The sequence below is a fragment of the Falco punctatus genome (genome assembly GCF_963210335.1).
Source record: "Falco punctatus genome assembly, chromosome: 2".
Taxonomy (NCBI): Eukaryota; Metazoa; Chordata; class Aves; order Falconiformes; family Falconidae; genus Falco; species Falco punctatus.
In genome coordinates this window covers 4183810-4204845 of record NC_137581.1, presented here as the reverse complement: position 1 = coordinate 4204845, position 21036 = coordinate 4183810, and the positions used below count along the sequence as shown (strand labels likewise).

General features: G+C 43.2%; 1 protein-coding gene across 2 annotated transcripts in view; it reads right to left on the bottom strand.

The window, feature by feature from the left end:
* The window catches only part of ACER3 (alkaline ceramidase 3), a 69574-nt gene extending 49323 nt beyond the window's left edge, over positions 1–20251 (bottom strand). Inside the window, exon 1 of one of the 2 annotated variants that reach the window (XM_080375156.1) lies at positions 9986–20251. In XM_080375156.1, coding sequence (XP_080231282.1) covers positions 9986–10613 — 628 coding nt within the window. In that variant the 5' untranslated portion in view covers positions 10614–20251. Of the gene's footprint in view, positions 1–8197; positions 9549–9985 lie in introns of those variants that run through there. The other variant, XM_080375157.1, reaches the window with a different exon arrangement.
* Between the last annotated feature and the right edge of the window lie 785 nt (positions 20252–21036).

Here is a 21036-nt window from a genome sequence, read left to right as displayed (position 1 = left end):
TTATTTCAAGACAACTTTCTTGTTCCTGCTTGAAAAGGAAAAGAAAGAAAGAAAAGGTAGCTGCCTATCCACCCACAAACCTCGGCAAAAGCTGTTTATCTAGAGGAAAATGAAGGTGCTTCTCCACAAAGACAGTAAGGTCAAAGTCCAAATCTTAAGTATCTCATTGTCTAAACCAAATACAAGAAGAGATACGCTAACATTGAAGGTTTGAGCTTTAAATGCTGTCTTTTTCTCATAAATATAACTTATTATAGTACCTACAAAATAACAATTCATAAGGTGGGTGGCAAACATTCGGGCAGAAGTCACTTTCATTGAACAATGATGTGATACAGTCAAAAACATACATAAAATCAGCCAGGTGCCCAGCACAAATGGTGGCTGGCAGAGGAAATGTTTCAAGGACAGGTTTGAAACAAATGTAGAAAAAGTACAACAAAAGCAGAAAAAAATAAGTTAATACAAAAGCCATGTGGAAATCAGCATGGAATAATTTAAAGGCAGGAAAAAGAACGGAAGAACTTGGAAGGGGATGCTATTAAGAAAAAGAAATAGCTTTAAAATATTTCTCTGCAGCCTAGAACAGAGAAAGGAAAAAAAGAAAAATTAAATTGGAATGAACTCGAAGAGTATTAGCATGAGTACTGTTCTGACATTAGACATGCTGAAGACTATACTGAGGGACCTCACACGAAGATAAAACTTGGGCCTTGAAAGACTTAACAGGTACCAAACCCCAAAACTCTGAGTGAAAAGCAACTGTGATATCACAGATCACAAAGCCATTAGCAGTTTGTTTAAGTCAACGAAAATAACATCTGCTGTATGATTTCACTACCACGGTGCACTTCTCTGCTGCTTTCCAAGGCATCTACGCAATACAGTTGAGCTGATTCTTATGAGAGACTGCACTCACCAGCTCAAAAAGGCACAAGTTATAAAAACTGGCAATGCTCATCCGGTTTTCACTCTGCTATTTGTAAAGAAAGCTGTGAACTTCCACACCGCTGCTGCTAGCTGCAGCTGAATGGAGACAGCAGTAAACAGGACCATTTGCAGAAGCCAGATCTGCAGGTACAGGGCACTATGAATAGAAGCACACTGCCAACCCACTTTTTAAATTTGTTACTAAATTTAAAAAAAGAAAGAAAAATGATTAGTTGCTTCAGTCTTCCAGGCTGTTTACTCATACGCTAGTCAGCATGTTGCATACAGTTAGTTCTGTCTCTGCTTATATGGGTCATTTCCACAACTGTGAAAAGGACTTCAAAAAAAAAACCCCAAAGGAAAAAAACTCAAACATATAAAGGCATCACTTTTCATTCATGAGCAAAATATCACCAGAAGCAATTCTGAGTTTATATATTTTGTATTTGTTTTCTTAAGTCTACAAGATTTAAAACCTGAAAAAAAAAAAATCTGTATCCTGTGGGAGGAATGCAGGGAATATTTGTATAAATACACCCTGCAGCGCTCCTCCTGAGTGTAATAACGCACGGAGCAGGCTCCACAGCTTGCCTGCTGCAGTCTGGGGCCACCACTAGACCTGACAGTTTCTGGCAAGAGAGCAGCCCTGCAAACTACCCCCAAGAGCAATCAGGTCTATGAGAATCACACAAACATACTCTTTCTTACACAGCAAACCCTGTGAAGTAATCTTCGAGGAAAAATATACCCATTTTACTTAGAAGAAATGTGAATTCCACTCTGTGACAATAAAATCAGTTCTTTGGGTCATTTCCACTCACTGTTGTAGGTGACTATTTGATTTCACAGAAAGCCAGATCTGCCAGTCCTGTTTCTCAAAGACATGTAAGTAATTTTTCAGGAACCGTTGGGTTTCCTCATTGTAAGGTCAAAACACCCATTAGAAGGAAAAAAGAGTAGTGTGCTTTCCAGGTGAGAGGCCAGTCTCTGCCTGAACAAATGGTGTTAGCCAGGGAAGATGGAAGAAAACCTGATGAACAAATGATGGATCTAATACAGAAATACTGTCCCTAGACTGTCAGTGTCCAGACTATTTTTAATTCTCATTTGTGCTACAAAAGTCTACAGAACTGCTTCTTAGATCTAATACTGCATCTGATTCCTTGATGCTGGATTTGTTCAAATGAAAATCCTTATCCAACTGGAATTACCAATTACTAAAAGTCCAGCCTACAGGGTAGTAGAATCTTGAGCTTCCACTGCAAATAACGAGCTCATTAAAGCACTGTATAAATCAGAGAGCTTACAGGGTCATGTTTTACAATCATAAAGTTGATACACTGAAATCCTACTAGTTGGAATTCATACAAAACATACTCTGGTGTCCTGTGCCATACACCCATGACTCACAGAGAAGCAGATGTGAAGGAAGAGGCATACCTAGTGTATGTACACTGTTCTGGCTTCACTCACCTCCTGCTGTTAGGTAGAGGCGGATGCTCAGCTCACCCCCAGTGCCACACCTTTTCCTAAATTCGGCTCACCTGCTTTTTTGCCTAAAGACCACCAAGGTGTGCCTTCTCCTCAAACCTGAAAGTCAGGTCTCAAATTAACATCCTAAACCTCATTATGCTGAACCAGCCCATGCTCTTGCCCCCTTCTCCAGCTCCTCTGGTTAGAAGGAAGGATCACAGCACCATTGCCTGGACTAGGCTGCAAGGGAAAATACCGGAAGCCAGCTGGAGATCCTTAAAGAGACATACACTCTGCACACATCATTCCAGGGTCACTACAAGGACAATGGATGCGGAAAACAAGCCCAAAGGAACCAAGGAATAATGCAAACCCAAATAAAATAAAATAAAACCCCAGGACACAGCTGGGAAACAGATACACTGCTGGACACTAACCTCAGTTTTGAAATAAAGTTTGGAATTTCCCTCAGGAAAGCTCTGCAACATGGAGGGCAGGCTCAGTCACCAGCTACTGGAAAGTCAAAGAACTGGAGAGGAACCTCGTAAGGCTGGGGGGAGGCACAAAGGGTGCATCTCCCTGCTGGGGACTGAGAGAGAGGGCTGCATCTGTCTCCCAAACTCCAGGCACACTGAAGTACAAACTCTGCCAGAGATTGATGGACCTGACTGCAAAGGAGATAACGATCCTGCAGATGACGACTGCACTGATCACTTATAAAACGTCAGTTTTTCAGTCACTGATCATAGGGCATATGCAGCCTATTTCTTCAAGGAAATTAATTTTTAGAAATGGATAGAAAAAATATCCTGGTCAGACAGTTCAGGTTTTTGAGCTAGCACAAAATGCCCAAGTATTTTACAGCTGCATTTCCAACTGCACAAAAGGATCTGTGCCTGAAACCTTAAATTTAAACAGCGCCCAGCAAAACCACTGGGACTCTACCCAGAGCTTGCCTGTATGGGGATAGTCAGATCAATTAATGATAAAAGATTGACACTAAAGCAGTGCTGCTCTTTTTTTTTAGTTTTAACGTTCTCTAGAAACGTGTCTCTTCCTGACACCTACCTTCCTTGCAGTACTTCCACAACTACAGGATAACCAAACATCTTCAATTCACGCAGCAGCTCAGATTCTCTGCTAGTGGACTGAAAAATGGATGTAATTAATGAAGCAGGTGTAAAGAGCCCCACACCCAGAAAACTCAAAGCAATCAAAGGTAGGTAGCTTTTCCCTGATAACCACTTGTAAGCAGGTTCCCTTCCAGCATTATAAATTTCATTTTTTGATATGTATTTTGAATTAGAAGAACTCTTTGCATTTTCTTAACCTTTCATGATCCATTTCTATGATCTTCTTTAAGCTTCTGAGATAGTCAGAGAAACAGTCAAATGTGTTAGCATTTCTGTGCGTTGCAAGATAAAATGACTACGTACTGCTGAGCTGCTGGGATTGGAGACCACTCCCAGACTTCCTTTGAACATTTCTGCAGTGATTATTAAATCTTTCTTTTGTTTAAAAAAACATCTTCCCTACTGGTCTGCGAAAGGCTCCAGCAAGTATGGAAAACGCATTTCATAAACAGCAGTTTCACACACACACAAAAACATACAACAAACCCCAAAAGACATTTCTGTCTTTCAATTATGACAACAGTCATTTTTATCTGTGACTAAAGGCTCATTTAAAGGCATTTAAAAGTCAGCAGCGTTCCTTTACCATGATTTATTTTTCATTAATCTTCCTATTTCTAGCTACAAATATATACTCTGCAAATTTGCATCATGCAGTTCATAAACCTGTCTGCCTTAGCTTGCACATAAGCAAAATCAAATTGTACAAATGCCACTGCTCTGTTACCATTTGGAGTGGCAGATGTCCAATTGCCAGCTGTCCAAGTACTGAATATGAAGTGCTAATTATAGAGTAATGAAGCGCTTTGCTAATCCATACTTAAGAATTTTATCATCACTTAATAACTAGAGAAGTATTAGTAAATAAACACACATGTGGTCCATGACCACAGCATCTATCAAGTTTTAAGCATATCCATGTGATGGATAAATGAGAACTGATTGGACAAACGTTGACTTTCCAAAAGCCTTTGGCCCTGTCTTTCAATGAAAGCTGTTGGGAAAACAGAAAATTAAGCTGTTAAGAGATGAAAGGTAGAGCTGCACCATGGATTAGAAAGTGGCAAAGAGACACACACACACACACAAAAAAAAAAAAAAAAAAAAAAGGAAGAATTTTAAAAAATATTTAAATCATTAGTTGTGGCAAAATGCAACAAAACAGTGAAACAGTGCCACAAGATTATCTTCAGGCTAAGTATATACATCTACAGCCTAGGAAGGGAAATAAATTAATGCAACAGTATTGGCCACTGACTCAAAATCATTTAAAATCATTAAAGAAATAAGAAAGTAGGACAGCAGAGACCATCTGTCTGGCTCACAAGTTTACTTCCACCATATTATTCTTTGAAGGGAAGAACCCCTCTTTGAATTTCTTTCTGTCCACAGCACAAAAAGCAAGCCAGAAGGGTTCATCTTAAAAAGCATCCCACAGCTGAGCACTGTTCTGTACACTCTACTTGACTTTATAGCCACCATCAATTAAGTTTAATTTTGCCTTTACCTTTTTGTCTTTACTGTCCCCTAAGCTGAGGAAGCTCCCTCAAGGAGCCTGATGAATTTAAAGAGGAAACCTGTGATGGGGCTTCCTGCAATTAGGTCATTATCCCTTTCAGTCTTAAAATCTGTGAGGCTGTGACATCGCCTTCTCTTAAATCGCACTTTAGAACTCATCTGTGTCATGATGTCTTTAAATAATTCAGCCGCAGCCAGGCAGTTGGGCTGATCACACCCAATTAATCCTGATGATTCTTCCCTCACCTACCACTTTATTTCTGAAAGAACAGACAGAGCTCTTGAAGCCAGATAGAGATGGCTTTATTATATTTTTTTAACTCACATGGATAGTACCTAGCCCAACAGTCCCTGGCTGCTTTCCAAAGCCTCTGGCAAAAGAGGCAAAAATACAGCAGGACACCCAAGTGGAACAGGTGACAGTACACATGTGGGAGTTGAAATTCAGTATACAGACACTAACTCTGAATAAATTTTGTGATTTTTTAAATTCTAAAGTAATGCTTCCCATGCAGAATGGAGATCTGTGCAACTTTGACAGCCGTCTTTTTTGAGCAAAACTTAAAAGAAAAAAAAATAACAGTATTTGTGTGTCACTGTTCACAATGTAGAGGATGCTTGATGGCAAAGTATGCGTTAATGAGGTATCTCACATCTAACAATACAGGTAACAGTCATCTCAATCTCTTATGTCTTGTCTGAAAGAAAAATAGGAAGCATTTAAGGAAGAACAGCAAAGGTGGCTAGAAACATGGGTAGATTCTTATGATCTACTTTGTTTTTTCTAAATAAGGGACCCATAAGGAAAGCACAGTTACAAGTATTTGTTTACCAGATTGCTAATGAAAACAAAAAGCAATGGATTTAACTCCAGTGATAAAAATACATAAATAAATAAACCCAAACTTTTCTTATGTGAAGGTAGCAGAACATTCTGAAACAGGACCAGAAGCCAAGAAAGAAACAATTTCACCAATTCCTCAAGAAGCCCGAAGCTATATTACAGATGCTTGTTGCTGTAAATGCCAACATAAGGATATACTGTCTCAAAAGCAATCATGTTGTAGATGATGCACATTATTCATGGACAACGATAGCTCAAGGCAGTATTTCACATACCAGGAAACATCACTCAAGTTTTATTCAACCTGAAGCACAGCACAGAGTTGATAATAACAAATTTGCCCCCATGACTCTCCTGACTGGGAATTATAAGCCCTTGGGTACTGCACAGGGCTCCTTTGAATGTAAAGTATTTGTTTAAATTGATACTACTCTCCATGTTTTCCACAAAGGATATCTATGAAGATTAGTTATATCCTCTCCTTATACTCTACAAGACAAGCCCTTCTTACAGCAATGACAGTGAAAGCAAGAAGGGTAAGGCACTTCTCATATAGACATTCATATCAAAACAGACCCCCAACACCGAACAGTAAATGGACTAACCTGGCCTGAAACACCAACCCTGCTAAAATAAGGAGTAAATTCAAAACATTTAAGCACTTAAGTGTTAAAGAACAGCATTTACGTTTGACCTTGTTCTGTTAGCCTGGGTGGAAGAATGCTGCGTTTTTTCCCCTTATTATAATTATTATTATTATTTTGCTTAAGTTGGTGTACAAAAGCTTGGGTAATTCAGCACAGAAGCACTGGCAGATGGAAAAGATTGGTTAAAAAAAACCAAACATCTCTATTACTTGCCCTCTAGCACACAGGAGTCAATCCAGAACTCCTGAGAAACCCTGAAAAAGGAGTTCTATGTACACCACACAATAGATGTAGTCAGTGAGGGATACAAGAGTCATTTTAGGGTTTAATGTAGTTAAGCTGGCAAAATAATTCAACTGGTTTTCCATTTCAATTGGTTTAATATTCTACAGAAGGATGTAGACCAGTTAGTCATCCACCTCCACAAAGGATGAAAACTGGCTAGGTGCTGTGCCAGGAAGGCAAGAAAAAGCACTTTTCATTATAAAAAAATTAATCTTTGAATATAGGTCATTGTGTTTGGGGTACATCAAGAGAATGCAAAGTGAAGTGCTACAAAACACCTTACCTCACTTTCACATCTCTGAATATATACAATTAATTAGCTGCCATCATCTACACTAGTTCTTTACAGAGTCAATGGCAAAGAACTACACGTAGGCTTCTGGAACACAATGTAGCAAATTGTACTAAAATAGCATATTAAAAACAAATTACTAAACAGCACAAAGACCTAATTTGAACAACTAGCTTTCAGTTTGGCTCTTCAGCCTGCAAGCTAAGGAAAATAATATTTTATTTGAACCTGCCAGTATCCTCCAAGCTTTGGGCCTCCAACAGTTTCTTATAAATTACTTATAACAAATATTTAATGCAAAAATTTTAAATACCATCAGCTTCACTGTATGGTACAGAGACAGTGAGAATTCAGAAACCAATTTCAAGTCTTCTGTGTAAATAATAAGTCTAATTCTTAATATTTTAATTAATGCAGGCTGTGCATGAAAACCAGTATCAGAAACATCAAAAATTACCAAAGGGAGAATTCTGAGAGAGATAAGAAAAATATTTTTCTATTTTCTGGCTTGTTTGTTCTCTAAATTTGAACTTTTGAGAGTAAGGAAGCAATAAAGGCACAGCAACTGACAGAAGACCACTGGGCCACGCAGATCCTGGATATACTTCTCAGCTCTTCTGCTGAAGCAACTAGATTTCAGGGTAACATCTCTCTGATCTTCTGAAGTAATTAGCTTCACATTAAGTATTTTAGAGAAAGTTGGGAAAGACTCTTTAGTCGTTTTATGAAAGACATTGTCAACCAACTTTTGCTGGCTATGATTTAAGTGCAGTGGGGTTCATATAATCAAGAAAAGAAAAAATCAAAACACCCACAACTATTTCCTCTGACCCTGAAAGTGCAGTTACAGAATTATTGCTAAGGAAAATCTAAACCATCTTGACATCTTACTGAAATTACCTGCTATTAAGCTAACTCCAAAATAAAGTGGTCGTATTTAGTGTTTTGCTTTTTAATCTTGGACCATTTAAATGCTTTAATTTAGAGCACAACCCTTATACACACTTTGGTCAGCACAACTGACAGGCCAACAAACTGTGGTCCCAAACACCAAAACTCTAAGGAGGGACCAGACCTTCTAGAATTAGTCCCTTTTTCTTCAGAACACATGCCTCTCCACCTCCCAGCATTAATCTCGTCCTCATCTTCCTTCTCCCGCATAATCTAGAAGCGGATGAAAAATATCAGTTCACAAGTCCAACAATGCAGGGATTATTTCAAAAATTTGCATGCTAGTCAAATTTATTTTTATGTGGGTGAAACAACTGAGCTTCCTCTTCCCTATGAGAATTATCTCACAAATTACTTTTTACCACGAGGAAAACACAAAAATACACACTCTGCAAAAGTCTTGTTCTATTTAAAAATTTCTAGGTTTGTCCCATTGTAGGAGTATTTAATTTTGTTCCCTCTTCAGCCGGCCTTCCTCTTCTCAGCCATAAATCTACACACCAACTTCCTTTTTCCTCTGAGTTTCTTTGCCGCCTATGCTACTGTTATTCAGATCCTCTGTACTCCTTCCCATTCCCACACTCTGAAACCTCTCACAACTATTAATTCTGGTCCTTCACTCATGTCAGTGCTTGTAACCAGGACTCACAGCCTGGCATGGATGCCCAGAACCTTCCACCTCCTGCATGCCAAGCTCTTCCAAAGTGCTGCTGAAGCACCCCAGCTATGCAAAAGGCCTCCTCAGATTGCCCACTCCAAGCACTTCAGGGTAGGTGAGCCTGTTCACTTTAGTACAACTTTCCTAGGGTCTTAACACTTCAAAAGCAGCCGCCTATCTTAAACATGTGAAGGCTTTTTATAGGACAGGGTGTCTATCAGGTGGCAGCACATAACTACAACTACTACACCCTTTAAAGTCACTGCGCAGGATACAAAAATACTTAATTTTTCAGTAAAACATTAGCGACAGAGGGCTTGATCCTTTACCAGCTACCACAGTATACTCCCTTCTCAACCACCTGCTGAATGATCCTGTACTCAAAACACCTTCTTTCCCTAAAATGTGCTTGAATGTATCTAAATTCCTGACTGCCTCTGAATAACAGAGTTCTGAGGTCAAAACAACAGCCTTCTCTCCCACCATTGCTCTGAGCCATCCTAGACCAGCACCTGCTGCAGAGTGACCCTTTCAGCTATGCTAACTCGCACCACCTGCAACAGATGATGATCAAGACCCACCAAAGACCAGCTGGGCAAGTGTCTCTCCTGGATAAAGATGCCTCTTCGGTACAAAGACACCTTCTTCTCTCTGCTCTCCCTGAACAGTTTCATGTGGTTTGGCCACCCATGCCCGAGCAGATACTCCCACCTCCTCTCAAGGGGAGCCGCGCTGCAGACCTGTGCAGCTTTACAGCGTGGCACCCCAAGCACGATTTCAGTGAAAACTCCCTTCTTCAGCCATCCACGCAGTGCCACACACCCCCCTGCCCCAGTGCCAAGCCCCCTGAGACCCACCTCACCCGGCCACCCCCCTCAGCCACCCCCCAAGCCCCCAGCCACCCTCCTCCTGCCCTGCCATCACTTTGGAGACAGGCCAAAGTGACAGACTTGCGACGGGGGTGCCAAAACAACATGCTAGGGCACAGGGAGAGAGGGGCTACACCGCCACCTCCTTAAGATACGGCTTGGGGGGGAAAGGGGACAGGAAAACACCCACTTCCACCCGCCGGGGCCGGCTGCGGGCAAGGGGCCCCGTCCCCGCGCCATTTGCCCCCTCAGGAAAGCGGGGCCGCGGAAGCGGGGGCTCCCCTGCCGCGGGGCCTGCTCAGTGGGGTGAGGGCACGGAGGACTGCGGGAGAGGTGACCGAGGCGGCGGCGGGACGCAGCCCCCGGGGCCGAAGCGGCCACTCACAGAACTCGGCGATGTAGTAGGAGACGGCGTAGTTCTCCTCGCACCACTCCAAGGTGGAGGTCGGCGAGCCCCAGTAACCCTCCCTGTCAGCGGCCGGAGCCATCTCGGCGCCTGCTTCAGGCCAGAGGGCAGCGAGGGGAAGGGGGAGGCGGGCGAACGGCGCCGGGCCCGGAGCGCGGCGGCAACGGCGGGCGGGGACCGGCCCTAGGCCCGCCCGGCGCGGGGAGGAGCCGCCGCGGCCCGCGGGTTGCCATGGCGATGGGCTGCGGCCTGAGGGCGCGGGAAGGCAGGCCCGGGCTCGTCTGAGGGGGGAAGCTCGGCGGGGTAGAGAATGTTGAGGTGATAACGGCAGATTTAGGGAAAGCCTGGGGGAAGGTGCGGCCGGGGGCAGGCTGGGTGCCCGGGTAGGGAGAGCCCTGCCGCCCCGGCCCGGCTGGGTGGCGCTGAGATGGCTCCTCTCGGTGCTTTTCCTCAGGCTGCGGGGAGGGTTTGCAACGCGAGCAAGGCAGCACGCTACCGTCGTGGTTTTAAATGAAGAGGTGTTTCTCCTACTCGTGGGCTGGGAGGAGGAAGGAGGATTTTTATAGCACTGCCTACTACACGGGGGTTTTCTCTCCTCTGATGCCATATTTAGTTCTCTCCTTGCTTACTACGCGTACTATACTTACACCCATCATACGCAAAGTGCTTTTCAAGCGTAGTTGATATCCAAAGGCAAGTAGAGTCTAAAAAGGGAAAGACTTGAAACTCATGGGAAAAGAATAAAACACACAAGTAAAGGCCTAATAATACTGTGTGTGGGTTTTTGGTTTTTTTTGTTGTTTTGGAAGAAGGTCCAAAGATTTGATGGGAAGCTTCAGACAGACCCTGAGGGCTGTACACAGTGCTTGTACCCCACAAGTCAGCAGAATTTATTATACCTGCATATAAGCACACAACTTCTTTTTCCACGCCTTATTTCTCCTCCCCTCCCCTCCCCTTCTGTAAGCTAAACAACTCCAATCTAAACACAGACCTTTCCTAGTGTAAATGCTGCTGTTTCATAAGGTATACATCTGTCGTGAAGAATAACCTGCCTTCTGCAGTTCAGCTTGTATGTAATTGCTTTCAGCATCAGAGAGATGTATTTTAACATTTTTCATAGTGATATACAGCCTTCAAAGCAAAATTGATTTTAGTGATGGCAATGATAAAATATTTAAATTGTCAAAACATCATCAAAATCACTATGGGGTTTTTGGTTGGTTGGTTGGTTTTTTTTGCAGTACTGTCTTTATTTTTTTCAGAGCTACATTATCCTCCCCAGATTTAGATTTTGAAGATTGAGGTCTGGAAGAGTACCAAACTGATTCAGAAGCACAAAACCAGTTGTAAACAATAAAGATGATTCTAGCCTTCTCGATGCACTGTAGCTTTTTGGACTTTTGAAGGTTCAGTTTGCATAGTATCGAAGTTTGTAGGGCTCAGGTCTATGTTTTGTTAACCATTTTAAGATTTAAAGTTCTTAACAGAAAAATAGTTCAAAGTTTGAAATCACAGTTGTTCAGAAACTGAAGACTAATAAATATCCCCTTTGCACACCAGGAGCACAAAATGGAGCATTATGAAAAACCAAGCAGTTTGTTGTATACTCAATTACAGTTGACTTTAAATAAATAATTAATAATATTGATGCTTATTTCTTTTCTCATCACATGCAGGCTGGACGTGAGAAGATTTATAACCACAATAGAAACAGATGTCAGACATGAAAATGGCTTTAAAACCGGGCTAGATAAATAAATGACAGATTGTATGGGGTAGATAACAATGATGTGGGTTGTTACCCATTTTGGTTTTTTCTAGATAGAAAGACAAGCAAAAAGCTATAGCTAGCCCTTGATTTGAATCATTAGGGAACTTTTATTTATTTGACACATTTCTGTAGTGTTCTCCATCACAATATGCATTTAGTTCTAACTTACTCTGTGGTTTGGTTCTCTGCTTTTGAACTCCGGCGAACCTTTCAGTCATTGCGCTCAGAAGGATAGTATTGAAGAGGCAGCCACAAACTGTTACAGCACATGCTTTTTTTTCCCTGACACTGTTCTGTAAAGGTAAATTCATCTTTGACAAAACCAACTTTGACCGTTTCAACTGTTACAATAATACATATTAAAAGCAATACTTCTCCTCTGTAACCCTGAGCTACACTTCGTAGTGTACATTACTGCTCTGGATATAATGTGACAGCCTGAAGTTATTTGCATCTAAATGTGGTCTATCTGACTAAATGGTCAAACCCACCTATGTCTAGGTGTTGGATTTTCTTTGTCTGATCTGTACAGCCTGTGGAGGGAATGTCTTGTTTCTGAAATAACAAGAAGAGAAACAAACACAGAGCTCCTGAAATGCTCGTTTTCAGTATTACTAAATATGTGGTTGACATGCCAAGAGAGTGATTTCCGGTGGCCTCAGTTTGCCTGTGGCAAAGGATCCTCTTTCCATACAGTTTTATGTTGCCCTGAAACCTCAGGGCTTAATTAATCAGTTAGGTTAATTGAGTCATGTCAGTTTACATCACTAGAGGGGTAAGCACTGTAAATTTAGTACATGGATCCAGTATTTTTTTGCTTGGGAATGGCAAAGGGCAGCTGATCAAAAATTGCACATGTTCAGCTGTTTCTCTTTGTGATCCATGAAATACAGGGAGTGACACCTGTAGAAGAACATTTTTCTTTCTGCTCTATGCAAACATTTATTATGGCTTGTGCTGCTGGTTGTTTTGATTTCGGCAGAAAATGAGACCTAACAAACAGATTGCTTAGAACTCACAAAATCACAGAAGGGTTTGGGCTGGAAGGGACCTTCAAGACCACCCAGTCCCACCCCCTGCCAGGGGCAGGGCCCCCTCCCCCCAGCCCAGGCTGCTCCCAGCCCCGTCCAGCCTGGCCTTGAGCCCTGCCAGGGATGGGGCACCCACAGCTGCTCTGGGCAGCCTGGGCCAGCGCCTCGCTGCCCTCACGGGGAAGGGTTTCTTCCTAATATCTAACATAAATCTCCCCTCTTTCAGTTTAAAGCCATTCCCCCTTGTCCTATCATTACAGGCCCTTATAAAAAGTCTGTCCCCATCTTTCCTATAAGCCCCCTTCATATATTAAAAGGCTGCTCTGAAGTCTCCCCAGAGCCTTCTCTTCTCCAGGCTGAACAATCCCAGCTCTCTCAGCCTGTCCTCATAGGAGAGGTGCTCCAGCCCTACGTTATGGCTACATATGTTGGAGAAGATTGTACATACTCCCTTTCATCAGTGTATGCAGGCAAAGGGGAAGGTAAAATTGACACAAAATCTTGAAGATGTTTTCACTGCTTAGTTCTAATAATGTTAAATTAAAGGTATCAATCACATAAATAAAGCTGTATTTTGTGCTACAAATTGCCTGTTCAAATTTTACGTTAATTATGAAACTGTGCCTCTTCTAGGATCTCACTTTATTGGGTCATAGCACACGCAACATCTTAGGTATGGAATCCTGCGTCAGGACTCTCAGCTCTGAAGTCTTGCACCCCTTGATAATGTCAGTTTCCAAATACTGCAGCTCAAAATGTCATTATTGGCAGCTTTCTGAATTGTCTAGTCTGTACTGGTTATAGAAAAAGGTCATTAACACCTTTGGATCCTGCAAGCCTGATCCTGTGTAACATGTAATTTATCCCATTGATTTATATGCAGATAGCGTGAGTAAGATGCTAAAAGCAGGATTATAAGAGGCTGAATCAGACTTTTTGTAGAGGAGAAGTCATTTCCTAACGTGAAGAAGGATCTGATCCAAGAAACTTCAGCAGACTTTAGCAGAACCGATTCCCTATTCATAGCTAGGCAAAGCAGAAATGTCTGTGCTGGAGTTAAATGGAGTCATGTGTTTGTAAAGCGTCATCAAAGGGACTGAAGTCCTAGATCCATATAAATATTCATAAACTCTCCTGTGTAATATGACTGTTCTTAGTCATATTTTCAAGGTTATTGTACGCATTTTGGGCAAATGGCTGTGGTGGTGAATGACAGCATCACAGATTTCAGCTCTGTGGATGCTGTGAGCATCCAGCCCTGAAGGGCTCAGATACGAATACAACAACCTGAATAGTGTTATAAAGCGTTGATGAAAACAGGGGCTGCTCAGTGCGGCTATTTAGGATGGGAGGTGCAACCTGCCGAGGACAGAGGATGGTTCAGTCCTATATACAATCCTCAATTTGGATTTTAGGGAGGCATCATTCATCTCCATTTTCCTAGCACAAGCCTATCTGATCAGGTCCATCGAGATGTATCCCAAAACCTTTCAAACGGAAAGCTGAGGCAGGTCATGCCATCCACAGCAGGGCCCGTTTTACCAAAATCAGGATGTTTGCTTTCCTGTAGCAGTGGATTAAGCTGAAGCTTACCTGTACCCAGTGGTTACTACCCTGAAAACAGACAGCATGTGTAGGTGTCTCCAAGCACCTGCAGCTTTCAACCCATTGTATTAGCATGAAATAAAAATGATGTCAGTTTGCACTAATTTGCAGGGCTGAAATTGGTGCGGGAGGAGACAAGCCTGCTGTTCAACCATTCCTGAGGGAGAAGCGGTTGACAGCGGGGAAAAAAGCGGAAGGAGAGCTGAGTTTTGTAACTTTTCCAGTCATCTGAACTTATTTCACCCTTATATGTGAATCAGAGCCCTTATCAGCTGCAAAATATCTGTGATAAATATACACCAGTTCAAGGTGAAATATCAAAGGAAAATCTGTCATGGGCGGGAGGTTTTTGAGAAGCACAAAAGGCATGTTCCTCAGTCTCATTGACTTTCAAATAAATTTGGGGTTTGGTCTGCCTTTGTGCTTTGGATTGCTTCTCTTGCTTTAAGAAAGCAAAAGCAAATGCTGTAGCAATTCATTGTTTACACTTGTAAACTGCTTTCTTGTTAGGAAAAATACAGCAAGCTGGATTTTTCTGCCTGCTAATTTACATACACAGAGTTCAATATGAAGAGATTTGCATGAAATTTGTAACAGTATTTAAGTGTGTTCATCTCAGTTTGGATCCTGCCTTAAAGGCTCAGTTCACTTCCTTAAATGCTGGCGTCTTGTGTCATTTGAGATTATTTCAGAGCAGCAGCTGAAGGCCAGGCAGGATGCCCTGGGGTCACTGGATCTTCCCTAGATCCGGTGTCATACCCCACACAGCTCTCAGCTGCTTTCTGTCCAAGAGCACTAAATGTCTGTGTTTTAGCAACTCAGTTGAGTTTAGGTCTGTGGCTTTTTTGGCTGAATCAAGTTAGGTGAGGTCATGATTCCCAGCTCCATACTCTCTTCAGACAATCACCCCAAGCTGGTTTGAGGTCAGTGGAGCTCCTGTTATGTTTTCTGTACTAACAGCATCCATGGAAGGTACATGATTAATCGACTCTTGGACTTGCTTTGACTAGAATGGAGGCATTGATGGGAAGCATAATTCAGGGCTACCAAGATCATGAGGGGACTGGAGCATCTCCCTGATGAGGAAAGGCTGAAGGAGCTGGGGCTGTTCAGCCTGGAGAGGAGAAGACTGAGAGGGGACCTCATCAATGCCTACAAATATCTTAAGGACAAGTGTCAGGGAGGAGGGGGCCAGGCTCTTTCCAGCGGTGCCCAGCGACAGGACAAGGGGCAACGGGCACAAACTGCAACACGGGAACTTCCATCTGAATGTGAGGAAAAACTTTACCCTGAGGGTGGCAGAGCGCTCGGACAGGCTGCCCAGAGAGGCTGGGGGGTCTCCTGCCCTGGAGACATTCAAACCCTCCTGGACGTGGCTCTGTGCAACCTGCTCTGGGAGAGCTGCTTCAGCAGGGGGGTGGGCTGGGTGGGCTCCAGGGGTCCCTTCCCACCCCAGCCAGGCTGTCATTCTGTGATTCTGTGAAGCAGCCATACTTCTGGATATTATACCACTCATTGGAGTAAACTGTCCTTACTACCAGCTATAAACTCACTTTAGTGGTGGGCTTGGCAGTGTTAGGTTAATGGCTGGACTTGATGACCTTAAGGATCCTTTCCAACCTAAATGATTCTGTGATTCTATATGAAATCTGGGAGGAAAGATATACTGGAAGACAAGAGCCACAAAACATTGGCTCTCTCCAAGACTGGAACAGTCAGTACTGAGTCCATTTGGGACTCAAAAAATAGCAGTAGCCCTTTTCATTGGTGAGAACAGGAGCAGTGCTCCTCTCTTTTTGTTCCTATCCTAGCTCCCTCCCCATGAATGGAGCTGAGAAAGGGTTTGGAGGAGGGCACATCACTGGTTCTCTTTTACAACCACCTCCTTTTGGGGAAGAGAAGGGAGGGCGCTGGCAGCTTGCAGTTAAAATAAGAATCTGTACGTACTATCATGATACTGCTGTGGCACAGAGGAAAGACAGTTGTACAAAAAATGTATTTTCAACCTTGCAGGAAAGACTTTGAAGTCTCCACATTCTATGTGACAGTGTCCAAAGCCATTTGGGTGAATGTGGCAGGAATGTCCTGGTATTAGCGGCTACCTTGCGCAGGCAGATGGCCATAAATAGCAAGCTTTTGGGTTTCAGCATCGGTTTGCTAACCTGTCCAGCTAAAACTCCTCAAGTTGGGGCCTCCTCCCACCTACGGTTATGCAGCTGAAGTTTCTGGCACCACTGATTTCAACTGCCAACTCCTGGTGTGTATCTGTCCTTCCCACTTGTACCCGTTTGTGTGTATGATCAGATAGAGACTAGGCAAAGACTAGGCAGTGACCACCTACTGCAGGATTGGAAGTCCCAACAATATAGGGGTGACTCAAGGCAAATTTTGAAGGGAAAATTTTGTCAAGAAGCAAGAAACTCTGGAAGATAGGCTAATCTAAAGTCGGTGGGGGATAAAAGCTGAAGGTTTTTTACCCCCAAACACCCAGCAGGAACGCATTTAGAGGAACTAGCTATTGCCAGTGTCTCACCCTTTTCTTAGAATTTTCAGTTTAGGGAAGAAAGCACCAACAAACCATTTGTTCACTGTGTCTTGTATAATGAATCAATTAGTGTCTGAACCTGGAAGGCAATATATCCCACCTCACGCTCTATAAAACCCTTGCCCATCCAATTGTGCACTGCTTGGCACGTGGTCCCATGGATAGGGAATCCAGTTTCCTCCTATTGCTGCTCTTGGAAACCTCTGCAACAAAAGGGGAAAACCACTAGGACCAAGCAGTCTTAGTGGTAAGCAGGTACAGATATATTAAAATGTCAAATGTTAAAAGAATTTTTAAAAAAATAAATGCTTGGAATATCTTCAGGTACACTGCACCTGCAGTGGGGAGGGCAGCTGCTATTCTCTTCCTTGATCTCTGGGAAAGTTGCATATTTATCCCAAGCATATGCAAATTTTTCAACCTAGCCTGAATTTTCAATTCTGCTCATGTAAAGAAACCATTGTTATATTTCTCTCATTTACTGCAGGAAGGAGGAGGAGAGGAAAGAGATCAAGCTGTTACTTACTTGGCAAAAATCCTTTGTTATTTTTCTGGATATCAGTTAATTACCAGTGAGCTAATCAACTTACACCTCAGCCAAATTCTTTCCTTTAAAAAGTATTAATAAAGGGGACTGCTCAGACAGTTCAAATTGACTTTATTAGCATAGCTTGGATATTTCAGACCTGTGAACTAAAAGGGGGATAAAAGGAAACAGAAGGAAATGCAATAATACATTTCCACTTGCAGCTTTTTTTCTGGGTTGGCTTGTGCCCCGTGGTCATTCCTGCAGTAAATGTTTGATGATCAGCCTCAGTAGGAGAGCTCATTACTAGACAGGGGAAGAAAGAAGTTTTCTGGAGCTTTTGTACCGCTGACACTACTTCTTGGTGGCATCAGCTGCCGAGAAGTGAGTCACTTCAGCTGGTATTACAGAAAGCCATCGCTTTGATCACCTTGGGGAGGCCCCCACCCTTCCTGTATTTATATGAAAGAGAATTGGCTTCTGGGCATGGTAGTGTCCAGATGGACACACCAAACTTCATACATGTGTCAGACCAAAGCTGTAGATGGAAGTGGGTGCATCATGACACGCTTCTCTGAAAAGTTTCGTACAGAAGTGTGCCATAATTATTTAATTACAGTGTGAATTGCCTAATTACAGCATATGAAGCTACATCATGCGCATGAATCACATGCAGAATTCTGTCTGTGCGAAGGCGTTATGGCTGCAGTGGTAAGTCAATCTGAGATAATACTGAATTACTGTCTCGGACAACTTCTCCCTGTACCGAGTGCTGAGCGTGGCAGCTGTGGACAGTCTGAATCATTCCATGGTTTTCTGAGTTCAAATGCCACAGTAGGTGTGACCTAAAAGTTAGGCAATGCTAATACATGGTTTAAACTTCACCCAGTATGCTTAGCAAAAACCCTAGAGCACACTCTGTGAATGCTGCATGATTTCTGTGATCCATATTAATAGCTCGGTACCTTTCTGGTAGAACCTGGAGTGTGACTGTCTTGGGAAAGGGATACAGGTCCCTTGTAGGCTAGACTTCAAAAAACAATTCTATACATTTATCACCTGTAAAATAAGAAAAAGGGCCCATAGAATAAGCTCTGCTGGTCCCGGGCTGGCTTTTCTCTAGGACCATTGCTGAACAAGGCTGGGGAACTGTACTCCTCTAGGACTGAATTTTCTGCATCACTTTGGCTACCCAAACCACATGCCCCGTTCATGAATAGGTATGACTGACATAGGTTAGGGAACTGCCAATGCTTGGAACGAAAGGGGAATAAAATTGAGTAAGACTGCAGCACAGACTGGCTGCCCTCTCATGCCGGTCTTCCCAAAGAAGGTTGTGATGGGCTTAGAGGTCAGTGTTGTACATCAGCCCATTTGATCAAAGGCTAAGCAGTGTTTCTGGATGAATTAAATTTTTTGAAAATGCCATCAGAGCAAAGATGATATCTACTGCTCCTGATGTACCAAAGTCAAACCAGAAACAGTTTAACACCTTCCTTCTTGTATTTGCCTTTTAAAAGGAACATTTCTACCCACTGCTTCCACTGCCAGAGACTGCACAATTCACATGACCGTCTCCATTTTTGAATCCAATGCTCTCCCAAGGCTTTGGAGGCCAGACTGCTAATCTCTTGACAAGCAAGTGTATTTCTTGACAGTGTGATTGGTGTTGGCCCATCGCCCTTAATGGCTTGGCCCTCTGACAGCTGGCAGTGATTTTCTGATGGCTGGAGCCCCAGTCACATGCCCCCTGACAGCAGCAGAATAATATTCTCATGCCTGCAATAATGGCAAATTTGTTTGGAAAGCTCATGAATAAAATTCCCTTCTCTGTCTCTTTTTATAACTCTGACATGCTTTTCTGTTGCCCAGTCTCCTCGTTCTTTTTTTTTAACCCCCTCTCCACACTTATTTCTCCCATTATTATTCCTTGTGTTATCGGAGTGGCGGAGACAGACACCTCTAATTTCTTCCCTGCTTGAGACTCAATGCTCTTTCTTTTTGGTCTTTGAGCAATATTCCCCAGATATTGTTGGCAGGAGGCTGAGTCCTGTGTGAAACTGCCGTGCAAAGTCTCTCTTATTTTGCTCCTACCAGCTTCTAACAATGTTGGTTCCATCTTCCATCGTCCTCGCTTGCCAGCTTTGATATTTATTTTCAAAACATGCCTTTGACTCTTGTGTTTTCTCAGGAAAGTTTGGGCTTGGTTCCACAAGCCTGACATACCTCCTAATTCAAAGCACAGAGAGGAACCTCGGGTACAGGGAGGCAGGGGAAAGGGGGAGCCACAGTGTGAAAGCTGATTTTTATTTTTGCCTTAGCTTGTGGAAAGTATGATTTGCCCTCAGCTGAGCAGGAGGAAGTGGCTGGGGCTTATAGCTCAGCTATACGTCAGAGCAGGAGCCGAGGAAGCAGAATCTGGGGATTTTCTTAATGAGACTTGCTTATTATCCCAGAGAGGCTGGTTGTAGGAGGGAGGGCATTGCTGCCAGCATGCGGGAAGCCTCCTGTTTCAGCAATCTGGGATGAAAGATTAATGTCTAATTCTCTAGTGTTTCTGGTAAGATAGGAAAATAAGTTATCTTGCTGTTTGCAGTACCCCTGTTAAAAAGATAGTGCATCACTAAATGAACAGCCCTACTTCTTTTTCAAAGGTGGGACACTGCTGCACAAACCAAACAGGTACCATCGTGCGTAACAACACCCCACCCTGGCCACCCCTCCTCTTCCGTGATATCTGTTTTACGATGGCATTCATTTAGCGGTGGTGAGTGGTGCTCAACAGGTCCAGCTCCAAGGCTGAAGCAGTTCCTGAGCTGTGCTCTGAAAAGAGGACTCAGACTCATAAGTCTTGCAGCGTGGACACTTTGCTGGCTATGAGCCTGCCTGCAGCAGAAGTTCAAAACTTCCATGCCGTCTTTAGGAATAGCTGAGCTGAGAAAACTGCCCCCTTGCCAGTTCCTGTGCCCCCCACTGGGTAATGTGAACAAGAGCTGGGACCTGCATGACTACACCCAGCATGAGCTCTAGCTTTCCTTTCTCAGCTGTGCCCTGGACTGTGTGCACCTATGTGAAGAACATGGACATCAGCCTGGGCCTGAAATTGGGCTTAAACCAGACAGTCTTTGGGACTATTTATACATAGGACAAGAGCAATGCATGTGAAAACAAAGAGCCTTGGTATTCCTAAATTTTGTTGTGAAGGAGATCCACAGCTGGAGCAAGAACTTTTGCTCACAAAGATATGTCAAAATAGCTGGTTTAAGTGTTAGCAGAATAACTTGGGCATGCAACCACTGTAAGGGAGAGGGACGTGAGGCTCCTGCATTGAGCGAGCTGTTCTGGGCTTGACTGTGATTTCATCTGTCTGCTGCTTAGTAGGGACACTAGTTCCTACTAGCTAGCCCTGGGGAGGGAGGAAAGCAGGACAGCTTTACGTCCCATCAAAGTCTAGGTCAGCCCTGGGAGTGCTTCTCTGCACAGCACAGAACTCTTTTCCTGGGGTTCCCTAGAAAAACTGCAAGCTTCTGTAGCGTGAGCTCTCCCAAA